This window comes from Brienomyrus brachyistius, chromosome 1, assembly GCF_023856365.1.
Source record: "Brienomyrus brachyistius isolate T26 chromosome 1, BBRACH_0.4, whole genome shotgun sequence".
In the NCBI taxonomy this organism is placed as follows: Eukaryota; Metazoa; Chordata; class Actinopteri; order Osteoglossiformes; family Mormyridae; genus Brienomyrus; species Brienomyrus brachyistius.
In genome coordinates this window covers 6,908,978-6,934,755 of record NC_064533.1, presented here as the reverse complement: position 1 = coordinate 6,934,755, position 25,778 = coordinate 6,908,978, and the positions used below count along the sequence as shown (strand labels likewise).

At 43.7% G+C, this 25,778-nt stretch overlaps 2 protein-coding genes and 1 long non-coding RNA gene across 4 annotated transcripts; 2 read left to right on the top strand and 1 right to left on the bottom strand.

Moving 5' to 3' along the window:
• Positions 1-456: 456 nt before the first annotated feature.
• LOC125705901 (G-protein coupled receptor 15-like) lies at positions 457-4,095 on the top strand. Its single transcript, XM_048972246.1, has 2 exons — positions 457-515; positions 907-4,095. The coding sequence occupies exon 2, from the start codon at positions 1,228-1,230 to the stop codon at positions 2,371-2,373; it is 1,146 nt and encodes a 381-aa protein (XP_048828203.1). The 5' UTR covers positions 457-515; positions 907-1,227; the 3' UTR covers positions 2,374-4,095.
• Positions 4,096-6,465: 2,370 nt separating this feature from the next.
• Positions 6,466-25,218, bottom strand: LOC125740952 (protein FAM107B-like). 2 transcript variants are annotated; one of them, XM_049012696.1, is made up of 4 exons: positions 25,005-25,218; positions 9,985-10,168; positions 8,963-9,119; positions 6,466-7,128 (listed from the first exon to the last, which is right to left on the bottom strand). In XM_049012696.1, the coding sequence occupies exons 2-4, from the start codon at positions 10,110-10,112 to the stop codon at positions 7,009-7,011; spliced, it is 405 nt and encodes a 134-aa protein (XP_048868653.1). In that variant the 5' UTR covers positions 10,113-10,168; positions 25,005-25,218; the 3' UTR covers positions 6,466-7,008. The 2 variants fall into 2 exon arrangements, with proteins under 2 accessions (XP_048868653.1, XP_048868652.1); XM_049012695.1 differs by having other exon boundaries at positions 24,995-25,216.
• LOC125740978 (uncharacterized) lies at positions 7,207-8,854 on the top strand. The gene is made up of 8 exons (XR_007397813.1): positions 7,207-7,321; positions 7,363-7,444; positions 7,527-7,608; positions 7,650-7,789; positions 7,871-8,017; positions 8,059-8,198; positions 8,362-8,402; positions 8,770-8,854. It is a non-coding gene; the product is annotated as an uncharacterized LOC125740978 (long non-coding RNA).
• Positions 25,219-25,778: the final 560 nt, after the last annotated feature.

Genomic DNA, 25,778 nt, shown 5'->3' with positions numbered 1-25,778 from the left:
CCAAGTAATGTACAACAGAAGAACTGTTTAATGAAAATTTAGGAGGTACAGTATGCATAACGTAACCCCCGCTCTGTGCACTTTCCCGGGATGGATGCAATTCTGAATAGCGTGTAGTATATTGTTTTGTATGTATATTATCTTCGAAAATGGCAGTGATTAGTATCGTTTAAAATAATAATGTCCCGAATGTTAGAATGCCAAACCAAATAAAGTAGAGAAATAATGTACATTTCTGTGCCTGTACGACAACACCTGCTATGATCATTTTTTAATTATAGTATAATAATTTAAAAATATAATTTAATTAAACGTTGTGTGTCTTGAATAAGAAATGGAACAGAAAATTGGTAGAACCTCTTTTGTGGTCAGGAGTCATTCAAAGGACTTGAGTAAATTCCCCTTAAAGTTTCACAATAAACGGCGATTAAAGCGTCTCAGATTTTTTTCATGTCTGTGTCACATACGATCAATAACCAAAGCCTCATCTTCCCCGCCGCGCAAGGGAACCGCTCGTAAGTAGCAAATACTTCTTAGTTTATAAGTACTAATGATAAAATAATTGTAAATGACAATCTCCATATGTTATTTGCCCACAACAATGGTTCAAACAATTTTTACAGTCAACAACTGCATGTAACAAATTAATACTTTCGTGAATTTAGCATTGAATGAAAAACAGGCAGTACCCACACTTAAGTAATTAACTTGTGTTATTATTATTCTAATTATTATTATTATTATTATTACTTCTACTACTACATAATTCATGAAGTTTGGTTAGCAATTCTTCAAAGGTAAATTATATTAGATGGATTTGTTTTGAGATTAAGCTTTCCTGTGTGAGTATATACATAGTAGTCTATTCGACATTTTTGTTACAATATTTTCACCCATTTTCTTTAGGAGACCAAGAATGAAAACGATTTTTTTTCTGGAGACCAATTCAATTTTATGCTACTGTAGAGAAAAATTATGCATTATGTGAAACTTGGCATATTTAAAGGCGCCATATAGGATTATTTATGGTTTTTTGAGTTTTTTGTGTGGTGAAATGTATCAGTCTTTCCATCTGATTGTCTTCACGTAGTTAAATATCACGTGTCATTAAGGAAGTGAGCATCAAGAATGTTAACGTTTCAGAGCAAACCACACAGGCATTACATGTTTACACAAGTAAGACTTTGGCTGGTCAAGGGATTTTAACGATTTCTTAAATGAAGAAACATGGGAAAAATGGAGAATAACAACTCAATGTACTATTATAACATGACAGAATACGACTATGAAACACTCGATCTTCCTCAGTCTCTGGAGGATAACTGGAGTGCATTTAAAATCATTCTGCTTGTGTTGTACGCCTTGGTTTTCTGCTCAGGGATCTTTGGTAACATTTTGGTCATATACCTGATGATGGTGAAAAACAAGCAACAGAGACTGGTGGACGTCTTCATCACACACCTCGCTGTAGCTGATCTGGTCTTCCTGGTCACTTTGCCGCTGTGGATCATCTCACTCTCACTGGATGACTACTGGCCGTTTGGGGACTTTCTGTGCAAGTTCAGCTCCTATGTGATCTCAGTCAACATGTTCTCCAGCATCTTCTTGCTGACCTGCATGAGCGCGGACAGGTTCATGGCTATCGTCATGGCGCTGAACACCAGGCGGATGAGGACCAAGCGTTATGCCCATCTGACCGTCCTGATGGTCTGGATCACGTCGCTGATACTTGGGTCCCACAGCTTCCATTCCAGGGCTGTCAAAGCATCCAGCTGCCAGGACACAGCCTCCCCAACCAAGGTTGTCTTCACCCTGATGACTCGGGTGATAGCCTTCTTGCTGCCACTAGTTATCATCACCTTCTGCTACTCTGCTGTGGCCCTGAAGCTCTACCAGCATTTCCAGGTGGCCAGCAAGGCTGAGAGGAAAAAGAGACGCTCCATTAGAATTGGCTTATGCATTTTGGCCCTCTTCGTGTTGACCTGGCTGCCCTTTAACATCCTACACACAGTGCTGACCCTGAAGAATTCCGGGTTCCTGGAGCTCTCCGAAGAGGCTTTTGTCTATCTGGCTAAATCTGTATCTCTGGCCACCTGTCTGGCCTTCAGTAATAGCTGCATGAACCCTTTGCTTTACTTCTGGATGGACAGCTACATGCGGAAAAAGGTGGTAGGACTGCTTCCCAAAAGATTCCTAAGCATCCCCACCAAGAGGAACTCAGAGCTCAGCACCTCCACCACGTACCCAGAGAAGGACTCCATCACGTCTAAGGAAAAAGAGAGGGCCAGGTACACTGGGGGTGTCCAGATTTCAGTGGCAGGGAAGGACACCTTACAGGAGCAGAGCTTTGAAAATGTAGAAAGTCAGCTTTAGGTGTAAGTTCATGAGTCTGATAGGAGTTTTACTATCTGTTACATTTGAAGACATTTGATTCATAAAATGTCTTAATCTTCTTCAGTTTCTTTCTTGCATCGAAGAAGAGAGTTACTCTGAAATGTAGTTCAAAATTGAAAACCGATAGGGTTGGAGAGTGAACATTAACTGTCCTAGATTTTATGTGTCATATTTCTGTCAACTTTGCAGTTTTGTGAAATTGTATTTCAGTTTCATCATAATGTTTTGGGTAAATAATACCAGTTATACCAGGCACTTCAGTCCCAGTCCTGCACAACTTACGTCTTTTCCAGTTCCTCCACACCTGATTCAGCTCAAGAAATGGGTGGTTAAATGAGGGGAAACTCAAAAATGTGCCGGGCTGTCCGGGGCAGGAGCTGGAGACTCCTGAGTTGTAGGAACTCACAGGGTATATTTATTTTGTGTGTGTGAACTGTTAAAAATGAAATCCTAGACAAGAGAGTCAGATTGTACGTCCACCCATCTTCCAGGAGAGGGTGCTGGAGAGCCGGGAGTTTTCCCGGGAAGTTCAAAGCACAAGACCGATAAATATACCCTGGACGCGATGCCAGATCGTATTAGCTTCAGATCGTAATCTTTCCAAACTAAATGTTGCATATCGTGATTTATGGCTGTAGCTCTGAGGCCTTATAATGAAAGGGTGCCTAAACTGAGCTTTAAAGACAAAAATTATACGAGTAATGTAACCACCTTACAGATGTTTACAGCGGAACATTAGACAGCGTAGAGTTACAAGTCTGGGGGTGAGTAGAGGTTTAGGCACGTTAGTACTGAAATGACTTCCTGCCGCTTCAAACTTGATAACGCAATGGACAGGAATACATTTCGAAACATTTTTTAAAAGCTTGATGTTGTAAAAAATATATACATAATAAATATATGATCGTCTGGTCAGCTATCAATTTGCAAGACTGATATGCAATTTAGCAGTAAAACCTTTAGGGTGACAAGTATCAAGAAGTATTGTATATAAATAAGGAAAGACGAGGAGAGCTAAAACAGCAGGTTTTACGTTTTAACAGCCACTGATGGAGAATTTAACCAAACATAAACTAATACAATTTGCGCAAACTAAGCTTTAATGAGAATATACTGTAGTTATTGCTGATTTAGTAATTTACCTGAGCGTTAAGTCTAAATAATCTATCCTGCATTTCAACTAATTAATATGCAGATTAGTCGTGTTCTTTTGAATATGAAAACTGTAATTTTTCAATGATAATATTTCATTAAATATATTTTAATTATGTGTTCTCTGGATTACAGTACTTCACATATCTTATATACAAAATTTTAAATGTTTATGAAGCGAATGCCGTGATTTTAGGCTTTAATTTTAGGAGCCTTGTAGCAGCTATGATTTCCTGACATCAATATAGCATCTTTGATTATTTGGATGTTTTAAGGATCAAATTTGATTTAAAAAGTTGCAAATCTAATGCGAAGTACTGGAAATTAAAGTAGATATTTTAAATAAATCCTCTAAAGTAGCAAAAGTATAAACGCCTGTTATTGTATATAAAGAATATTATACCATTCGATTGAAAATTAGGAAAACAAACATCGATAGGATTTATGATTTCTGTCCTTCGTAATGTTGTGTTTATTTCTTGGTTTCTACATTTATTAATTGTAACTAATTGTAACTATTTTACTTTTCATAATAAATGTATAAATAACCAGGGTGGTTAAGGAAATTTCATTTCATTCATGATAAAAAATAAACCTAACAGACATATTTTGAAGTTGTGGTTGAAGAATTGCTTAGATGAAAATGTCAGGGGCGAATGATTCACACTTTCTCACACCCACCAGAAGATTAGTTTCCATAGTATGTTTAACGTCTTTTACAACACAAAGCAATAGAAAAATTGTAGGACACCCGACAGAAAGGCTCTTTTAGAATATGCAAGTCAATTTTCTTTAGTGTTTTTTTTTTTTTTTTTTTTAATTAAGAATGCATAAAATATATTGTCCGACATATATAAACTTGTATGACCGTTGTTGAAAATAAAAATCAATCAAATAAATTATGATCTACGTAGCTGTCAAAGAACCATGCTCATACGCTATTAATATTATGCTGACAATCACTTTTTCTCTATGGAAAAAGAAATAGGAGCTAAAACTTCTCGATCTTTCTCGAAATTGCGCCATCCTGTGTGTTGAAGTGGCAGCACTCAGAGCTCAGAGGTGAGTTCTCCGATAAAGTTGTCCAGCATGTCATGGAGATTTGAAAGGTATAACTTACTCAAGTTCTGCACTGTTTCCACGTCTGTTCTCCAGATTAATGGTACGCTTAGGGTATGTTCACACTAGAGAAGCCAAAAAACGCAATGAAAACGCAACGCGTCGTTCTGCGTTTGTAACATTTTCTTCGCATGCGTTTTTCTCCGTTTTCGTCTCGCGGTGGTCCACGTTCTTGTGCGTCTTTATACGTTTTTAATGTTGCGTTGTATTGGCCGTTTCTATGATTGTATATGAATGTCCTTAGTGTTTGTGGGGGTAAAAGATGGAGTGAAAAATGCAAACAAACACTTTGAATGCGCTTGTAACCATTTCCATTGTCATCAATGGGGGTGCGCAGCGCAGAGAAATTCGTGCAGTGGTGCTTTTCCAAAATGCACTGCAACGCAGCGTATTAGTAGGAACATCATACGTTGCTTTCTGTGTGGTATATCATGTTCTAGCGAATCGCAGAATGCGATGAAGGGAGTCCTTTGGTTGGGATAGAATGGATAAATATAGAACGTCTTCTCCGGAGCTGTGACAACCAGTGCAGTGACTGCTTGGCTGTTCTTTATAAATACAACACAGCAGGAATATCGAAATATTGCAACTGAGGAGAACCTTAATAAACAAAATAAACTTAATATTCTAACCGTAAATGTGATTTATGCCGACTGGGCAATTATTTGTTCTATAAATCAGTGTTTCCCAACTCAGTCCTCAGGGAACCCCAGACAGTGCACATTTTTGCTCCTACCCAGCTCCCAGCCAATCAGAACACCGAATACTTGGAGCTGCTAGGAAGCAAAAATGTGCACTGTCTGGGGTTCCCTGAGGACTGAGTTGGGAAACACTGCTATAAACCACCAGTGTGCACAAATGTGTGAATGTCATCAATATTGAGACGAGCAGTGGCACAACAGCTGAAAGAAAAGTTACATTACTGTCTTATAAAAGAATGTCCAATGTGCTTCATTAAGGACTATTCCAGTGTGTCTATCGGGGGAGAATACGTTAGATATACATGTAAATGCACCTGCAGTGTCGACATTTATTAATCTCATGAACCAAAGTTTTTATTTTAGTGCGACTTTGGCAGATTAGAGAGATGTGTGTATTCCAGGGGTTTCAGAACCAACAGGAGTGGTTCAGTATCTCGTACAGATGGTCTACTTAGCTAAGGACATTTTCGAGAAAATCTCGGAACGTTAAGGTACAACTTTAGGGAGGACATCCAAATGAGGCGGCACGTTTTAAGTACACCAGTGAATTTCATCTTTTTGCATTTTTTTTTTTTAATTTTATTTAAAAAGTGTTTCTGGGTCAACTAGAAAAAAATTTCACTGTAACAGGTAAATTGCAGCTAAAGGATTCTATAATTATTCTATAATTATTATATTAGAGGAGAATGCACGTTCCCTAAAAGGGAAGTGTATACAGACTGAGCAAGGCAGCCAGCGAGGGCAGTGAAAAACAGGACAAGTGGGAGGCCTGATTTTGGCGGCACCTGTCGTGCCCCACAAGGTCACAGGTTCAGTGCCCGGCCTCCCACATCCTGTGAGATTTGCTCCAGAAATAACACACACCTGAAAGAACTGGCCATGTCTCATTTCACAACCGTGGGAACTTGATCGTGGGGCATATCAGGTGGCTTAGAGACAGTTTTTAAAAAATCCCCCTTTTTTTTTTTTAAAGAAAAAGCTGGACATTGTAATTCTTTGTCATCAGTTCCCTCCCCTGAACCATCGCAGAAAATGCTTTCGGTCAAAACTCTACCCTCTGCCAAATGTGAACACACAAACTGCAGTGTACAGACATACGTTTCGTGCAAATCATCATCATTCTTTATTTCTTATAAAACAATGAAAAGGAAACAACAGTCACTGCCCCCAAAGGTCCAGAATTACTTTAAAAAACAAACATAGCTTAATAAGAGACATATACAGAAAACGGACCAGCAAAGTGAGTCACACAACTAAACACCCACCAATTCCACCATCCCCCCAACCCCGAGGAAAAACAGACCCCAGCTTATGTGACGCAAAGAACCACAACGGCAGGAACATGGCCAGAATCCCACACCTAGGAACAAAACACATAAATAACTGCACTCGTGTTGACTTTACAAAAGTGAATCAAAGCAATCTCCAGAGTCCATCCAGTGTGCAAATGTCCATTTACAATGTGACAAACAAAACTAGCTTGTGAGGGGGAGTGAGGGGGGGGGTGATAGGGTTCAATATCTGATGGGCCCCCAGTCTTTTTGTGGGAAATCTGTTTACAGAACACACACACCCATCCCCCCCTGTGATGTGGTCACCATGACATGTGCCGTGGACTCTACAGCCCCCCCCCCCCCCAAGTCTATGGGGCCTGGTCTGGCTCCTCTCCATCCTGCCTCGTCCTCCTCAGGTTGCCCTTCATCCTGACAAACTCGGGCGTGTTCTCTTGCTCCTCCTCGATCTTCTGCTGCTCCAGCTCAAACTGGAAGAAGATGCAAAACACATGATGAGGGTTGCAATATTGGCACAAACCCTAATTCATTCATGAGAAGACACCAGAGCCTGATGGGTGAGATCCCTATGACCTCTAAAGGTCTCTGCTGCTGGTAGTTGAGATCTCCATGACCTCTAAAGGTCTCTGCTGCTGGTAGGTGAGATCTCCATGACTTCTAAAGGTCTCTGCTGCTGGTAGTTGAGATCTCCATGACCTCTAAAGGTCTCTGCTGCTGGTAGGTGAGATCTCCATGACCTCTAAAGGTCTCTGCTGCTGGTAGTTGAGATCCCTATGACCTCTAAAGGTCTCTGCTGCTGGTAGTTGAGATCCCTATGACCTCTAAAGCTCTCTGCTGCTGGTAGTTGAGATCTCCATGACCTCTAAAGGTCTCTGCTGCTGGTAGTTGAGATCTCCATGACCTCTAAAGGTCTCTGCTGCTGGTAGTTGAGATCTCCATGACCTCTAAAGGTCTCTGCTGGTGGTAGGTGAGATCTCCATGACCTCTAAAGGTCTCTGCTGCTGGTAGTTGAGATCCCTATGACCTCTAAAGGTCTCTGCTGCTGGTAGTTGAGATCCCTATGACCTCTAAAGCTCTCTGCTGCTGGTAGTTGAGATCCCTATGTCCTCTAATGCTCTCTGCTGCTGGTAGGTGAGATCCCTATGTCCTCTAAAGCGCTCTGCTGCTGGTAGGTGAGATCCCTATGTCCCCTAAAGGTCTCTGCTGTGGTAGGTGAGATCCCTATGACCACTCACAGTCTCTGCTGGTGGTAGTTGAGATCCCTATGTCCTCCAAAGCTCTCTGCTGCTGGTAGTTGAGATCCCCATGACCTCTAAAGGTCTCTGCTGGTGGTAGGTGAGATCTCCATGACCTCTAAAGGTCTCTGCTGCTGGTAGTTGAGATCTCCATGACCTCTCAAGGTCTCTGCTGCTGGTAGTTGAGATCCCTATGACCTCTAAAGGTCTCTGCTGCTGGTAGTTGAGATCCCTATGACCTCTAAAGCTCTCTGCTGCTGGTAGTTGAGATCCCTATGTCCTCTAATGCTCTCTGCTGCTGGTAGGTGAGATCCCTATGACCACTCACAGTCTCTGCTGCTGGTAGTTGAGATCCCTATGTCCCCTAAAGGTCTCTGCTGTGGTAGGTGAGATCCCTATGACCACTCACAGTCTCTGCTGGTGGTAGTTGAGATCCCTATGTCCTCCAAAGCTCTCTGCTGCTGGTAGGTGAGATCCCTATGTCCTCTAAAGCTCTCTGCTGCTGGTAGGTGAGATCCCTATGACCACTCACAGTCTCTGCTGCTGGTAGTTGAGATCCCTATGTCCCCTAAAGGTCTCTGCTGTGGTAGTTGAGATCCCTATGACCACTCACAGTCTCTGCTGGTGGTAGTTGAGATCCCTATGTCCTCCAAAGCTCTCTGCTGCTGGTAGATGAGATCCCTATGTCCTCTAAAGCTCTCTGCTGCTGGTAGGTGAGATCCCTATGACCACTCACAGTCTCTGCTGCTGGTAGTTGAGATCCCTATGTCCCCTAAAGGTCTCTGCTGTGGTAGTTGAGATCCCTATGACCACTCACAGTCTCTGCTGGTGGTAGTTGAGATCCCTATGTCCTCCAAAGCTCTCTGCTGCTGGTAGTTGAGATCCCTATGTCCCCTAAAGGTCTCCGCTGTGGTAGGTGAGATCCCTATGACCACTCACAGTCTCTGCTGCTGGTAGTTGAGATCCCTATGTCCTCTAAAGGTCCCTGCTGGTCACCGAAGAATCTACTGTGATTTCCCTGTCAATGAAGCCCAGGTGCACCAGCATACGTGTTGCTGGCTGGCCCCACCTGCTCCAGCTTCTGCTGCCGCTTCATCAGCTCGATCTCCAGGTCTGAGCGCTTCTTGTGGGCCTCCTGCTCCTCCTTCTGCTGCTTCAGCACCTGGTCCCGCTTCCGCTTTTCCATGACCTTCTGCAGCTCCGGCTTGTTCTGGGGAGACAGGCCCCTGTGGGGAGGCCACCCGCATCGTCACTTTCCCTCGTAGTCTTTCAGGAACCGTGGGCCATCAGGATAATGACTAATGATGTATAATAGGTTGTCCAACCAAATGTTTGCCCTGGGATTTACCTGGATGTCCATACTTAAATGTGTTCATGTAGACAAACATCTTTATAAATTGAACTATGCTTCCTAGCATGAGCTTATGAAATTGTTTTTTTTTTTACAACTTATTATTTTGCTTATGAGGAAATATTTGTCCTCGGAAAACCTGACGACCTGCAAGGCCTTGCGCTCCCTGAGCTCTCGGCACTCCCACTATCGGCTTTGCTGGACGCTGGAATCCCGTCGTCACTGATACACGCGAGGGGAAGCAGACACCAGGTCTTCTGTGTGTAAACCTCAGGATTACATCACACAGGACGTCCCCATGAGGGCCACTGAAGCTCTCACACTGAAGCTCTCACACTGAAGCCCCCCAGACTGTAATAAATTACCGACTGATACAAGCTTCCTTCGCCAGTCAGTCATCACGAGCTGTGTGTCCCAGAGCTCCTAAAGACACCCCCCTCTCTGCACCATTACATAAATGGATGTGGCGGTAATGACGTCAGACTGACATTTAAAATGAACTGCACTTCATTTTCCGTAAGCCAGCTACGTGTCTTAGCTTGGGGGGGGGGGGGGGGGGGGGGCGCAGGGTCAGGGAACAGACATGAATGAATAATGATTGTTTTATGTCATCGGCCCAGTTTATCTTTTCTCTGCACCTGGCAGAACTTTCAGGACAGTTTGTCCGACTTCTATCATGATGTAGATGTACGTGTGATGATCAGCCCGGCCCTCACAGAAGGACAAAGCAGGTGTCTCACCTTTTCTGGTTCATCAGCAGTTCCCGGTGCAGGTCCTGATGGTTCCTGGAAGACTTACATGGGTTCACGAGTTTTTTCGGCTTGATGAGCTCATCGCAATCCCCGTCAATGTAGTCCGGCTCAGCCATGGTGCTGCCCGCCCAGGACGGTCTGTCTGCTGCCCCTTCCTGCTCCTGGCCTTGTTCTGTAGGGACACACATGGTGCCAGACCCGGGGTCAGTGGTGACCTCATACATGGACAGCTATGCCACACATGTCACAAACTCAACCCATTCTAGTACATTGCAGTGTCACGTTCAGATCAAGGCAACTGAACAGATCACAGAATAGCGACAAACCGCCAGACTGATAGAGGCAGGGTTGACTTTTCAATGTAGCATGAGGAAGCGAAATATGAGGAAATCAGGCAGGCGGAACATAAGCACGAGATTCGCCCCATTTCACTCTGAACTTCCCACGGCTTGGATAAGTTTCGGTTAAAGCCCGTCTGTTTTTCCCCCTTATATGGCAAGACAATTTATCCCCATATGGGAGGCTATGTGCACTGAATTATATGGTTTATTGACAATGCCAACACTGAGGAAATGAATAAAACTAAACAATGCATCCTTTGTACGTGGACCCCCCCCCCACACACACACACAAAAAAATCTGTAACTTTGTGCTATAAATTGACTACTCTGCATCTGGGAACACAAAGGAAACACAAAGCCCCTCCTAACTCTAAAGGCGTAAGACGACCTTGATACTGATACTGTGAAGAACATGAAAACGAGATTTGTATCTCGATCCAATCACAGTGACGTTTTTCAAACCATTTTCCAGTTTGTTGTCATACTCTGCAGCTGATTTGGGTGTTTATTCTAAAGAACTTCGGCATCGAGCAAAGTATATACAAATCATTTCAACAACTGCTCATTTATTGTAAAAAAAAAAAAAAAAAAAAAAAAAAAAAAAAGTGTGTACATTTCCAATTCATTCAGCAATTTAAAACAACACAAAGCAATATTGAAAATACCCAGTGGGTTTTGTTTAGTCAATGAAGGGATTCTCTTCAACGCAGAGAGGGGCTGCACTACCGCCGATTGTCCACATGAGGTCAGCAGTGAGACACGTGGGCCTGCGCGAGATACTCTAACGCCGTAGCTCAAGGTGAGTGGGAAAATCAGTGCGCTCGTTTAGCCTAAGTATTTATTGTTTTTATATTATACGTCAATAACCTTTGTATCTGTAGGTATATAAATTCACATGGTTGATTTTAAATGAAATTTAAAAATCAACCATTATCAAATTTCGAGGTTTATTTTCTAATATGGTGAACTTTCTGGAGTGAGATTTTCAATTCTGAACACGTATTTGCATTTATGTAAGAGTTTCATTTCCTTGCAAGTAGTCTGCAGTGTTTGCAAATTGCCACAACGCTTTTGATGTAGCTAATTTTAGGTTTATAAGGGATTAATATAGATTTGCTGTAAGGTTTCTTGCGTGGGTGTGAGAGTCTAAAGCGTGAGCTGGCGCCCTGATCTCAGCCGCAGGGATGAATGACGCCACTTCTTTGAATTAGACCTAAATGAGTCACGCCGATTATCGGCATTATAACTATTTTTATTAAACCTGTAAACTGTGCCTGTTATACACCAGACTCCGAGATCAGTAGGATCAACTTTTTTGGTGACTATCAGTAAACGTTAAAACTTTTAGCACACTTCTCTAAAAATCTATATATGAATGAGCACCGTCAATTTGTCTCAGACGGTGTTATTATATAACCTATATTCATCGTTTAATTATAATGGAAACTTTTGTGGAGACAGACAAACGAAAAAGATTCCACTAGAAGTCTACACAGATGGGGGCGCCGTGCCACTGCAAAACCCAATATGTTAAAGCGTTACGTTTAACAGTCTTAACGTGCATTAATGAAATGTTACTGAATTATTTCGATTTGTAGATAGTCGCCCAGAAAATCCTACAGACCGGCCACAGATACACAGATCTGGTCGATCCACTGCTCGTTAAACCGCAGCGGAATCGTCCGAAAGGGGGCAGTATTCAGCTGGTTGCAGACGGGGTTTTCTCGGGTCAGACGGTTCACTGTGGGGGGTGGGGACAGAGGGGGGGTTGGGGGCTTTACATCACAGACCCGAGAAATGTGCCTGGCTGCAATTATATGATTTATTCACGCACGGGGTCCTGATCAGAAAGTATTACAATTACAAACAGGAAGACGTTTTTAAAACATTCATCCTCGTTTTAAAATTCACGGCCCTAGTGTAATTTATTTTAATAATACACAGAACGCTTACAGGTTAAAGTCTTTTTTTGTACACAAATCGATAATGTCGTACATGCAGCGTATTGTCCTTATTAAACTCACCATCTACACTGTAAATGGACTGGGCTGACAAAATCTGCTTATAGAAAAGTTATCAGCAGTTTCCACCGAATGTTTCTTCATTGTATAACCACAAAAAAAGTTAAAAATCCACCCTCTAATCCAGAAATCCTTCCCCAGTTTCCTACATATATGATTTCCTACATTGTTTCTGGTTGATGTAATTAACATAAAAGTGGGCACTTTGACCCTCAGATGTCAGCTGTTTACTGTGTGTGAAACAACCAATGAGGGTAAAGGCTGGGCAGAGGGGACCCCATAACGCAGTAAACACGCCTGTTACAATGCAGTGGTATTGCTTGCTTTTACAAGATATGAGGAGAAACTACAGAGGTAAGAAACCGTAATAAAAATGACCTACCAGAATTCAACTAAACCTAAATGAAATTTAAAAAGAAGTTGCAATACAGACCGATCAAAAGAATGAAAAGCGCAGTATCCACTCAAAAGGTGACGTTTGAGATTTCAGTCCTGTGTTCTACTAGTGGGGGGGCAGGGCTGATTAAAATCAGTATTGATGAGTCGTTAAATCACAGCTGCTCACTGACAGGAGCCTTAACACTTCCATCCCCCTCTCCACCTGACCTGGCCACGTCCCTCACCACACCCGCAGAACCACAGTCCACCATTACAGCCCTACAGGAGCGTAAACAGCTTTCAGGGATAGGACTCCTGTTGGCCCACCGCTTTATAATCTCTGACCATCGTTTACACTGCTTGCTTAACCGTTTTGCCTCAGAGATCAAACCGCTGATCTCTTTAACATCCGGGGATAGCGACATTCGTATATGTAAAGGACAGTCTTGCGTAACATAACAAGCAGGCCCTGAGGAGAAATCAAAATCGGCACATTTCCCAACACAGAAAAATGAAAGCTGGGGGTTTGTTAGGAACAATGAAGTAAGAAGACACTCCCTGCATTATAAATGTCTCATACCTTACAGTATCCAGGCCAGATGCAACCCCAGGCCGCTCCGATTCATATCAAAGTGACACCCCACCCTTAAGTCAACAGGCTGCAGTGAGCCACACTTCCTGGCAACGTCTCCTGCGAGCCTGTGGGTTATGGGACTGTAACCTTTCTCTGGCTTTCTGTGACCTTTGACTAATCACCTTTGCCCATCACAGCTGCCCACAGCCCACGAGTGCTACTCGGTGACCCGAATGGGGGGGATAGTGGCCTGATTCACCATGTATCTCTCCCTGTCCCGCCACCCCCCCCCCCCCCCAACCCCGAATGAGTAAGAGGCTCAGGAACGTGCAGCTGTGTTTGGGGACGGCTCTGAAGGGTGGAACCACACAGCTTCCGCCTCGGGGGTGGTTATTAAATCCAAACGGGCCGTCTCACATCCTGGACCACTGTCGTTCGCAGTCATACAGCAACAACTGACCCGTACTTTGAGCAGAATGGTATTTACCCACTAGTGATTCATTAAGCATCAGAGCTAGAGCACTGGAATGCTCCAAACTTACTTATTACTCAATGAAATAGCTTCAGTCAAGGGTTTCTGGTCAATTTTCTACATAATTTAATTACATGCAAAACGCTGAGGGTATTTAGGTTTATCAAAGCACTCTGTGTGTGTGTGTGTGTGTGTGTGTGTGTGTGTGTGTGTGTGTGTGTGTGTGTGTGTGTGTGTGTGTGTGTGTGTGGCTAAACCGAATTTATAACAGCCTATTAACTATTTAAATGGATATGGCTTACATATATTACATCTAGATTAGCGTCTAACTTGAGCATTGGCTGAGCCCTGAGTTGTGTCCTCTCACTTCGTATCATACTAACTGGTTCGTTGAGGCAAATTTGGAGCTGCGCGTCGTAACTCTATATCCTGAATCCTCACTGGACTGGACTAGACAGCACTAGCGTCAGTTAACACACAGTAGACAGTGCTAATGCTGCAGATTAGCGCTGACACTGCGCTTCCTGTGGACATCTCTGGCAGGCAATGTGCCACTGGAGCACGCTGTGGGACAGCACACTGTAACCCGCATGGCCGGGTGTGGCCATAAATCACTGCATAAATATTAATGCCATCAGGCTTGTAACCTGTGATTGTGCGAAAACAGGAAATAAGACAGAAAAATACCTTGTTTCCCAAAACATCCAAAAACAAAAACAGACCATAACCAAAGAACTTCAGCTTCCACTCAGAGAGGAAAAAAAACCTTTCCATACATCAGCTTCTGTAAAAGCCACTAAGGAACCTGAATGGGTTTGGAATGACTAGCCTGGCGGGGTGAGTTTCACCTAGGAGATTCTGCTTATGGGCCGTTTTAGTCAAACGGGCTGCCTGCTGGGGCTGGTCGCCGTGGTTACGTCTTCCCGCTTATTTTAAAGATGGCTACCCCACAGCTGGCAGGCTTCTGAAATGTGCAACTGCCTGCCTCTGTCATTATGTACTTTTTACATATGTGGCTCTGGGGGGGTTGTGGGAGGCACTAAAATGAAGTACAAACCTCTCTACTCTTTTAACCCCCCCCCCCCAAATAACTCCCATCCTACCCCCTCCAAGAGGCCTGTAAAAAATCTGTCACTTCCTGTCACCATGTTCATTAAATGACTTTTAAGCACCACTAACCTGGAACAGGGCAGCAGTTAAACAGCAAAGGACTAACCTCGAGCATCTACACGAAGCCAGGAGGCTTTTTACGGTGCTCCGAGGTCCTTCGCTTTGATTTTGTAGACCACGCGCAACTTACCTTCCTTCGATACACTGATGCCGCCCCCCAGATGCAGTGAGGCAACTTAAGGCCTTAAAAGATCAACATGATGGGATATTGTTTAAGAGGCCAGCTGTTCCAAACAAATACAAGGGAGAGAAGAGTCTCTGGGCTCATCCTGCCCTCCACGCGAGGCCATAAAACCCTTTAGTAATGTTACAGCTCAAGTAAAACACAACCTATATCAAGAAAAAGCTTCGCTTTATAATGCTGCAGGACAAGATGATCCAAACACAGCTGGGGAAAAAAAAATAAAAATCACAGGGATCGCAACTTAATATCGACTCGGACGGCTAAAGGTTATTTTCACACGGGATACAGTTTATAGAGCTGGCTGATCGTGCAGCTGCGTGGTTAATAACTTCACATACCTGGAGGCTGTTTGTTTGATCTGAGACGATTACTCCGGGAAACCTTAACGAGAGAAACAGGGTGTGTTTGGAATCATTAAGACTGCAGCAACTCTGGCCCTTTCTTGTGCGTTTGGTGTCACTCTTTTGAGTCATAAAATACAATGGAAGCCGATCATTCAGATCTGCTTAACAGCGACCTAGTGGACAGTTGTGGCTCATCTGGACGGTGCCAATCCATCTGCCGTTAAGTTACCCCACACTTGCTTGGCAGCGGGTTCTATGGATATTTCATAGGTCAACGGATGTCACATGTTTGACTGCAGCCAACCTTATCAGAGACCCTATGAACATTCACTATGATTATTTAAAGAAAAACAACAAAATGAATTCCTGCAAGTCTCTGGACGACAACATAGCTAGCATGCTAACTTACAAGCTAAATGAATACAAGGTCAACCAAGAACTCCAGCTTATTTAGAGGATGGTCATATAAACCCCTCCACCTCCTTTCATCTGTACAGCTGATATGGTATCCAGGCTGAGAGAGCCAGACCAGGAACACAGCCAAAGGTCAGAGGTCAGCAGGTAGCCATTAGCTTTATCTGTTAAGAGATCTTCAATGGACACAGAGTCAGACCTTTCTACTGTCGTTCCAGAAGGTTCTGGAGGTCCATGTGAAACGGAGAGGTACTGAGGGCCATGTTTTGGAGTGGAGTCTGGCGGACAGCCACCCCCAAGATAGGGTGAGGGACATGCAGCTAGGGAGAACCAAGGCCTGAAGCCAGAAAGCACAACCCTTCCAAGTGGGAAGCATAAGCAGATCCTGGAATATGGGACTAGCTGATCCGCGATTCCGAGCCTTTTTATCCGATGAGTACATTAAGGAAACCTAGCTTGTGGATAAGCTGGAGAATGATCCGAGGTCCTTCAGTAAATGCAAATCCAGAGATACAAACTGGCTCTTTTTTCAGGTACCAGAAAGTTCTGTCATGTTCCAACCGCAGGAATTCAGCCCAATGGTAGTGCCTGGGAAGTAGTTCCCAAACCTTTTCTTTTAGTCCATACTCTGGGGGAGCAACTTTACATTTGACCAGGAACTACTGGGTGTGGCTTATAGTGATAAATTGTGCTGACTGGTGGACCACAAGCACCAGGTCCAACTTGGAAGTTACGCAGAACTGTGGGGAGAAGAAATGGAAGTAGTGGAGCGAAAATCGAACAGAGGGCATTAAATTTGGATTTCAGTTGCATTTAAAGGGTTAATGAATACCTTTTTTTGACTTGTGTCTCCATATTCCTGCCTCAGAAAATGTGATCTCTGAAATTTCATGTTCCATGTTGTTTCTTATAGTGGTGCATCGATATGGAAATTTCTACCACAGATACCGAGGGGAGAGTTTCAGTGGCAGAATGTCACATCATTATTTTATTTTGTGGAAAACGAGAAAATCGATCTGCTGGCCAGATTTAATAATGAAATATAATTATGTTGCAGGCCGTATAAAGCCGGATCATGGGCTAGTACTTCGAAACCTCTTCCCAACAGTGTTTCTATCTGTCCTGTATTTTATTCTAAAATATTGTAAAATATGTATTGTAAAATAAAATGATTTGTCTCGTTTTGATCTAATACGGATGTGATTTGCCCAGATTTTTGGTACCATGCAATCGACCCCCCCCCTCCCCCCCCATTTCATGCAATAATAATAAAATTACTTCCGTTGTTTCCCTTGTTTTGAGGTGGCAGTGTAGTTTGCTCGCTTATGAAATTATGCATGAAGTTTAACTTCCAAAACTTCTTGCATTTTCCATACTTATTATTCAGCACAGTGTTACAGTTCCTTTTGTGCAGTGAGAAAGTGACACATGGAAATGCCCGGGAACTGCAAAAGTTCCCGGTCGAGACAGAGCAGGAATGTAGCACTAGGAACTACATACATGAACTTCAGTGGGAAAGTGCATTAATTGGCGCCAACTCCAATCGGACAAAACTCACCCATAGGAACCTAGAAACGGCGCACATCAGTGAGAAACACATAAGCTGTTCGGCCAGGGCCACCAAGACACATTTTTTATGGTCCAAAGTATGTAAAGCTGTTAGGGGAACAACTGAAGGAGGATACTAAAAAACGTTACAGGTGGAGGAATCTTTAGCAAGTCGTGACACAATTTTTAACTTTTGCTTAAAGCAAATGGTTTCCGTTTCTGCCATCCAGTAGGTAACACCCAGATTTCCTCAGAGCTCAGAAATATGAAGTTGCAGCAGCCTTGCAAAGCAGCTCTGTCTAGATAAACACAAAAGAGTCTTCTTACCTACATTCAATCTGTCATGCCCTGGATTTACTGGCCCAAGAAACCACTTGTAATTGTTGACTTCATTGAAATCACTCAAGGAGTGGTTAGGAATTAATTCCAGGCATTGCGTCATCTGAATGACTACACTTTCAATATCCTGTTTTTCTTAAAAAAAAACAGCCTCTAAGAGAGCAATGTTGGGAAGGAAGATGTAATCTAAAGGTGTTTGGCACAGATCTCAAATCTAACTCTCCACTCGCGGCAAATGGGAAATGATATCAGTGTTTCAAAATCTCACTCTTTTATGTTTTCTTTAATGGGGATATACTAGGGGGGAAAGTCTGGACAGTATCAAATCTGTCCTCCCCCGATGAGATACTCTGTGCCGTTTTTCCCCCTGTACCTCTGCCTCGAGTCAGCCTGGGAGGGCGCACGGAGCGATCAGACATCGGGGGCCGCTTCTCCTATCTGCAGTGCACTTTCAGCGCCGCCTTTCCTACCTCAGCCCTGAGACATCAGCACGTTTTCCTGTTCCTCTACGGCATGAACGCTTCCACCCAAACGTCTGTTAAAGAACATCAATATGGCGCACAAGGTATTTTACATCACTTTTTTTCTGATTTGTTACCATAACTGACATTCCGTGGTTTGACACTTCTTCGCCTTCTTAAAGCTAGTGTCACAATTTACTTCCGTAAAGTACTTTTTACCGCAGCAAAGCCGAGAATCACTTCCCCGTCAATAGATATTCCAGGACATTTACACTCACCAATATAGGAAACATATTTTTAAGATCTTAAGTAACCAGATAAGTAATAAATGGTTCCTTTATCCCTCCCCTCACAGCTACCCTGAACTTGGGTGTGGAATGATATTACTGTTTCTGAACACTGTGAGGAGAGTCGTCCTTATGGAATAGTGTAGGGAGCAGCCCCAGGAAACCACTGATTATGAACTTGGCAGGGCTTTAAAAAAAACACACACACATGCACACACATGCACACAGCTTAGATTGTGTCACACTGCAGGAATGCGATGAATCCAACCGACAGACAAAGGGGAAAAGTAGACCCCAGGGAAGAGGGGACTCGCTTCCAGGAATGTGAGAGCACCGGTTTGTGTTTAATTCATGCGGTTACAGAGTGATGGGAACAATCACACTTATTCAGCCAAGCTCACACAGAGTATCGAGCCTCAAGCCCCCCCGAGCCAGACAAGAACATGTAACCCCAAGATGTCATCCAGAAGACTCTTTCTCCGAGTCCTTTTTACATCTGCATGATGTTACGGCCGATCATGGTGTCATAGCAACAAAATATTGATCTTGGATCAAGTGTTACGCCAGAGGCGAACAGCCAGATTACTCTGCCTTTTAGTGATTAGATGGCAAATCTCCTTGCTTTGTCACTTTTCAGTTCCTTTTTCTGAAGCAGAAATACTGGTTGCCAAAAAAACGTCTGGTGAAGACGAAAAAAAACACCCCATTTCAGAGAGAGGCACCTTTACACAAGGATGAACGAGTCTAAGCAGGCAACAACACCCACTGTGCCAAAAGTGGAATTTTAATGTAAACAGAAGGAAGGATAGCCTCGGATTTACCTGAGCACTAAATTACAGCTGCCAGCGAAGTTTTGTCTTTATAATCCAGATGAACGTACACTTAGATCTCAAATAAGCAAGGACTACTGACACAGAAACAGTAATTGACGTCTTTGTGAATGAGAAAGCCCATAATTCACTGAGCATATGTATAGGGGTCAGCTAACCACCAGGTGGTGCACATGGCGACTCCAAGCAAATACCTCCACAACCCCCCCATGTAAGATGCACCTGTTTCACGTATAGATCAGGAAGGTTGCAGCTGTCGGCTGATATCTATGTCCCTGAACAGCGGCGGCTGCGCGGGTGGACCACGTCAGCTGTGTCGCAGCTGCACCGGTTTCAGACGCATAGAAGGGGGTGGACTTGCGCTATATGGTTTAACCCAGAGATAGTATGCAGCCTGATTGGGCAGTCAGTAATGATTTATGCAACAAGCCTGCATTTTGCAGCGTGTGTCGCCATAAAACCTCCCGTCAGCAATGTGGTACGACAGTGACGCGTCTTTGTCAATAACGCATCCTTTGGCATGCAGTGCAGGCACAGTGGTCACGTACTGGGTGCAATCCAAGGGCTGCATGACTGGTCAGGCTTTCACTGGCTTACTGCAGTACTTACCTCCAAACCAGTGAAATATCAAACTGAGTGTGTCGAAAAACACAATATACACTTCATCTTGTGTTCCAACACAAATAGACATGTTAGGTCCTGTGCTGGACTCGACTGGAAACCACTTTAGATCCTCACTCAAGAAAATTACCCGGGTATTCCCGGAAAAAATGTGAGGGATGAATTTCTGTGTGCTCTCCCTTCTGCTTGTGCCATCCATTACGCTCACAAAAGCTGTCAATGACTGATCTTTCTATTCATAGATAGTCAAGACAAGTGGTTGGATCTCCCTCTGGGTGTCGGACCTGTTAAGTGAGATCAGGAGATTGCAGAGCTCTTCTAGCTGCTGGACAAATTTAACTCATACTTATGTGAGTAAATTCATAGTGAAAACTCTTGTGCGATTACTTCAAGTTCTGGATGAGTACTTCACTGTTTTCAAGGCAAGAGGAAACGAGAGGAATCGGAACGCTCGAGAAACCCATCAGGATAACATCGGCAGTATGTTCGAGATAACGTGTACAAACAACAGCTGGTCTAAGGTGCCAGACATCTCTGTAGACCAAGTTGTGGAACTACAGAGCCGTTTCTTGGCAAGGGGAAAGGCCTGGATGGGAAACCACTCCTCCAAGAAAATGAAAAGGATACAATATCCCCCCTCTCAATCATAATCGAGGATGTTGCCGCAGCTAAAGTCTTATCACATTATGGCCACCCTCCTGATCCTTCACAAAGTGGGGGAAGGGCAAGGGCAAAAAAAAAAGATCCAGTATATGAGCTTAGGATGGCAAGTCATAGATTAGACATCCAGGCTAATGATCGTTTTAAGGAAAAATAAATCAAATCTGTAGCAAAAGACAGTGTTGGATACTGGAGAAATCTAACAGCAGGATTGTGAAACAAGGTTATCAATGGATTCAGGCCTTCAGCACAGCAGCCTTTGTATAGAGAGACGGCAATGCTAGACGCATTTTTTCCATCTGTCAAAATAACTAAATATATATAAAGATATAGGTTAGATCTGTTATGTGTGTTTTATTGTTATAGAACTGTGTTGTTAGCATGTTTCCGCATAAATTACATGACTGGGAAGGTTTCTAGGTCAGAGTTATTGGCTAGAATAAGCTTCATAGCTCCAGCCATCTGGGACAGTCTGAGACGGGAGGGAGTTAATGTTCAGTTTAAGCCTCTTTGTACAACAAAGAACCGTAAGAGTCTCCCCATGCAGTGACAGAATTTAGTACATAATTCAGCTAAACAGGATAGATAATTGAGAGAGAGGATCTCACACAGTGTGATCCAGCTCCACACTATGTAACACTACAAGACCATCTGTAAGAGCATCCGCTAGTCAAATCATTGAAAAAGAAAATTGTCTTGCTGATAAACTCTGATACAATATGAATTTATTAGTTCTCATTCAAAATTCTTTTTTTTCCCCAACTATGAAACAATGAAATGGTCAAAGCAACTTTAAAAAGAAAGATTTCCACAGAAGAAAGTGCAGGAAGCACGAAACAATGACAGCTTTGCTGTGGAGCATCAAAGTAGGACTTCTGGATGAAGCAGAGAGAAACAGAGGGTTTGGCTCCAAGCAGCAGAGACTGCAGAAGTCATTTTCCAAGAGTGGACTGAAGGAAGACGCTGGACTTTGTTGGGGGCTGGGAGGCAGGCGGCAGACTGGAGAGGTCTGAAAAACTTCCTGCGCGTGTTAAATGAACAGATCGATGTGATGCAGGAATGGGAGGTGGGCAGGTTTTTTTTTTCTGGGAAAGCAAGTGAAGATGGCTTTAACAAAACAAGGGAAATGGACATAAACAAAAGAGTAGTTTTGGCATCCGAGGAAACCCACAGGAAAATATAGTGCGTTCGTGTCCAGGCACTGGGCTCTGAGCACGGGTTCTATGGCAGAGAGAAAACATAACCGTCTCCTAGGACTGGGAATATGCTTAAAAAGCAGACGTTCTGCATGGAAACAAACCGATAGGCGAAAGGCAGGCGCTGCACGCCCACTGTCTGCTCTCCCCACCTATGCGGCAGCCTGAGTGATGCTGCACTGGGCTCTCCCGACTTCCTGTCTCAAAGTGCAGCCCTGCCCCAGCTCCTGCCTTTAATTAAGGGGTTTCGGCATGGAAGTGTCACACAGGAGCTGGTGAAAGTGGAATGCTGGCTTCTGCCCCGAGAACGAAGGGCTTTTATCCATATGCAATTCACCGCAGCAAGCGAATTACTGCCGACATAATAGATTGGATTCACCGGCACACTGTGTTCACTGCGCTCTCGGAGTGACTCACAGGACAGAGAACTACTCAAATGAATCCTGATCTCCGGTCCCCACATTCATGACATGAGCCAGAGGTTTCTGTGAAGTGTCCTCACCCTACAGCACAGGAACTTGTCACTTCTCCGTCGTTCGCTTGCACTCAGCAAACGGCTAACTGCTACGGTGACAGAACGACACACAAAGTGTTAGACCGAGAGTCCTTCCAGTCATGAGGCTGCCATCAAAACATAACTGAGTGGTTAACCGCAGGCAAGGACGAAAGTAACAAGACGGATGTTTGATCAATCCTTCCTAAATTGTACCCATGCTGTACTCCATTCTGATTAATGAGCCCCCCCCCCCCCCCCTCCCCCCTCCCAACAGAGCTGGTGCAGTTAAGGAGCACTTCCTCCCTTCCTCTCCCCAAGATGAACGGCGGAGTTCTTCAGGAGCTCCTCAGTACCCACTGCCGTTGGGTTGTTAAGTGCTCGAGGTCTCCCTGTCCCCCAACCCCACTGGAGGATCTCAGAGCATTTCACCTGCATTTAGTCTTGCGCCTTTCAGCTTTATACCCTGCCAGTAGCACCTTCACTGTTCCATATGTTCCTTCTTATCCATTTATTTATTTCTCTGGGGGTGATTAATGAGCTGGGAGTTATTTTCGTAATGCCGCAGGACAATAAATTTGTTATCAGTAAAGTTTCATCTTATGTTGTCCAAAGATTGCTCACTGATAAATGACTGAAATCCTGCAGACCAGGGTCAATCTGACCAGTTTGATGCCAATGGAAAGATTCACAAACAATAGGGAACGTAGTAGATGTCGGAGGAAAATGCTGCATCCGTTAGACACAGAATGTACTTAAAATCAGTCAAAGTAGAAGTTTAGCTTAAGTGAAGTCTGTTCGCAAAGCTCTGGATTGTTGGTGTTCAGCATGACTGTTGTCGGCGTAGCCATTTGTGTGTCTAGTTTGCTTACGGAGGAATACCTTTGGCCTTTCCAAAATCACTTTATAACCCAAGAAAACACTCAAAAGTCATGGTCAAAGGGCCTATGCTTCTACTCAAAAGCCCCACAGTAGTAACTTTCACCAACTCCCCCCTGCTGAAAGTCATGGTTTGTGGAGCGAACAGCACGAGTCCATTCCGACAGGAAGCTCCTCTAATTGGGAAACGAGTGCGGACAGAATTCTGCATGTCGAGCAGAAGATCGGCTAAGAGAGAAGACTCTGAGCAGAGATGTCTGGGGAGGAGAACAGATCTCCCAAAATTCAAAGACCCCCGGGGTTCTGGTCTGCGGTTCCCCATCAGGTCCACCTAGTCCACAGGGAGCTTGCTTCCCTTTTGGAAACCAAAGGGAGGGGACCATGCATCCACAAGGCAAGAGGAACAATTCCACAGTGTTGGTTCAAAGATCAAGAAACAGATGTTAAATGTTCAGTGGGATTCGAGCGTAATGGCAAACATGTGTTCCCCATCTAGCTGCCTGACATCCCCGAAAGGAAAACCAATCCGTCATGCCATTCCAGATACCCAGCACGTTTTACTAACATCCTATCATAATTTCATGCTTTCCTCATGTGTCTGTGTGTGTTGTTTTGACTGCATGCTTGTGAGCTGCGTACACTAACCTGTGGCCTAATCTGACAGTCGGAAACAACAACGGCGTGTGTTAAGTTCGGTGTTATGCAGACGGTGTGTTTTTCAGCTGCCAAGAGTACCTGAGTGATATTCACATTGTGTGTGACAGATGTATTCCAACCTGCATGTTATCCCGATTATGTGTGAGAGCTGTGTGCATTAACCCGTGTTAATAGATGCCGAAATACCATCTGCCTCTTTTAGCATTGTTTACCTCGTCATTTGCAAACAACAGCGCTCATACCTTCGACCTTTTCTTTATCTGTCACCCTCATGTGAATGTTTTGGTTTTGTTTAATTGATTTTCTCATTGGAAAACTCCCTCAAACGATGATTTTCTATTCAGGTAGTTCCCAAACGTCACAATACGAGAATTTAACAGCGTTGACTTTTAACGCTGTCAGACACTACTCTACAGTTTTGTAATAGTGTGCACTACACAGCCGTAGAACTGCACACTACATATTTCTAGTGTGTCCTCCTCTTGAACTCACTGAATCAACGAGTGACACAAATCTACGGTTTAATTCTATGTTAGATTCAGAAGTACAATCGATTTCCCCTAAACAAGGAAAGACAAAAAGCACATAATGCATTTAAGACAACGATCAAGTACTTTCAATGTACTAATCATTTAAACCGCGAAAACATCTAACGTCACGACACATTTAAAATGAAATAATAGTAAGATACTACAGGAATTATTATGATCACTATTGTTGTCGACGATGATTTTGATGATAATGGAGGATAATAATAACAACAATAATAATAACAACAACAACAACAACAATGAAAAAAATGCGACACAATGAGGGAAATCCTTCAAGACTTTTAAACGTCGCTAAAAACCAGCAATCTTCTTGTTCCCATTGGGGATCAGTAAGTTGTTTGATTATTAAAAGCACATTTGCGCTTTAAAAAAACACGTGTCAGCATTAGGTTTTGTCTTGTGGGTCTTTGCTCAAGTCCGTCCCCAAGTTAAGTTTCGCCCGCTTCACCAACAACGCACCATTCCCTCTCGGGAAAAATGTCACACTGACTTTCCAAACAAAGATTGTAGCCATGCCTGTGCGCCATAACGCCGCAAAAGATAACAATGTACAAAAAGAGGAAGGAGGCACCCCGTACCTCCACTTACGTCGCTGCTCCCCTCGTCAATAAAGCGCAGGTTAGGAGCCGCGCGCCGATGTGCCGCTCATCGTCGCGCCGAGGACGTCCCGCGGATATCTAGCTTTATTTCTTCGGAAACACTTCACGAAAGCAGAACAAAAACGTAAATTGCCGTTTGTGAGAGCCCCTGCCAGTGCCTCATGCGTAGCTCCTCCTTTCGATCTGCTTTTTATTCATTATGGCCCTTGTGTGCGGGTCTTATGGGCGTGACTGAGAGGGAGGGACGGGACGCTTTACCGAAAGCGCGCTGATCTGAGCAACACAAAGGACGCGCTGTGCGATCGGGAGCTGCACCGGCCATTAAATGCGCTGTATTATGTGTAGGTGTGACAGAATGCCGTGGTAATAACACAAACAGAATGCTGGCGCATATGTTTGCATGCATGGGTGTTTTTCCGTGTGTATATACAACTGTAGGCATGTCTTCCTTTTGTTTCACTTCCAAGCATAGCATGCACACTATCTGATAGATTTGTTTTTATCAGGTCCTTCAGATGCTGTAAAAACCTCGCAGATCCTATGGGCGATTGTAAAACTGTTTGTGAAGTAACTGGTTATTGCAGTTTAATCAGATTACCAATACAGCGGTTAATTCCGCAATAGACGGTTAGTTCCCCTTTGTTGCGGCGTATCTTAAAGTATTATCTTTCCATGCCAGACAAATCCTTCTGCCATTATCTTAAAGTACATTAAATGTTCGACTGGCTAAACAGGCGCTTCTTTCTTTTCCCGATGAACACAC

Bases quoted from the DNA above. Each gene is read 5' to 3' on its own strand.
- LOC125705901 (XM_048972246.1), top strand. From the start codon at position 1,228: ATGGGAAAAATGGAGAATAACAACTCAATGTACTATTATAACATGACA.
- LOC125740952 (XM_049012696.1), bottom strand. From the start codon at position 10,112: ATGGCTGAGCCGGACTACATTGACGGGGATTGCGATGAGCTCATCAAG. The intron at 9,120-9,984 runs GTGAGACACCTG...GCCTCCCCACAG, and splicing joins CTGCTGATGAACCAGAAAAG to GGGCCTGTCTCCCCAGAACA. The intron at 7,129-8,962 runs GTGGGGCCAGCC...ATCTTCTTCCAG, and splicing joins GGCAGCAGAAGCTGGAGCAG to TTTGAGCTGGAGCAGCAGAA.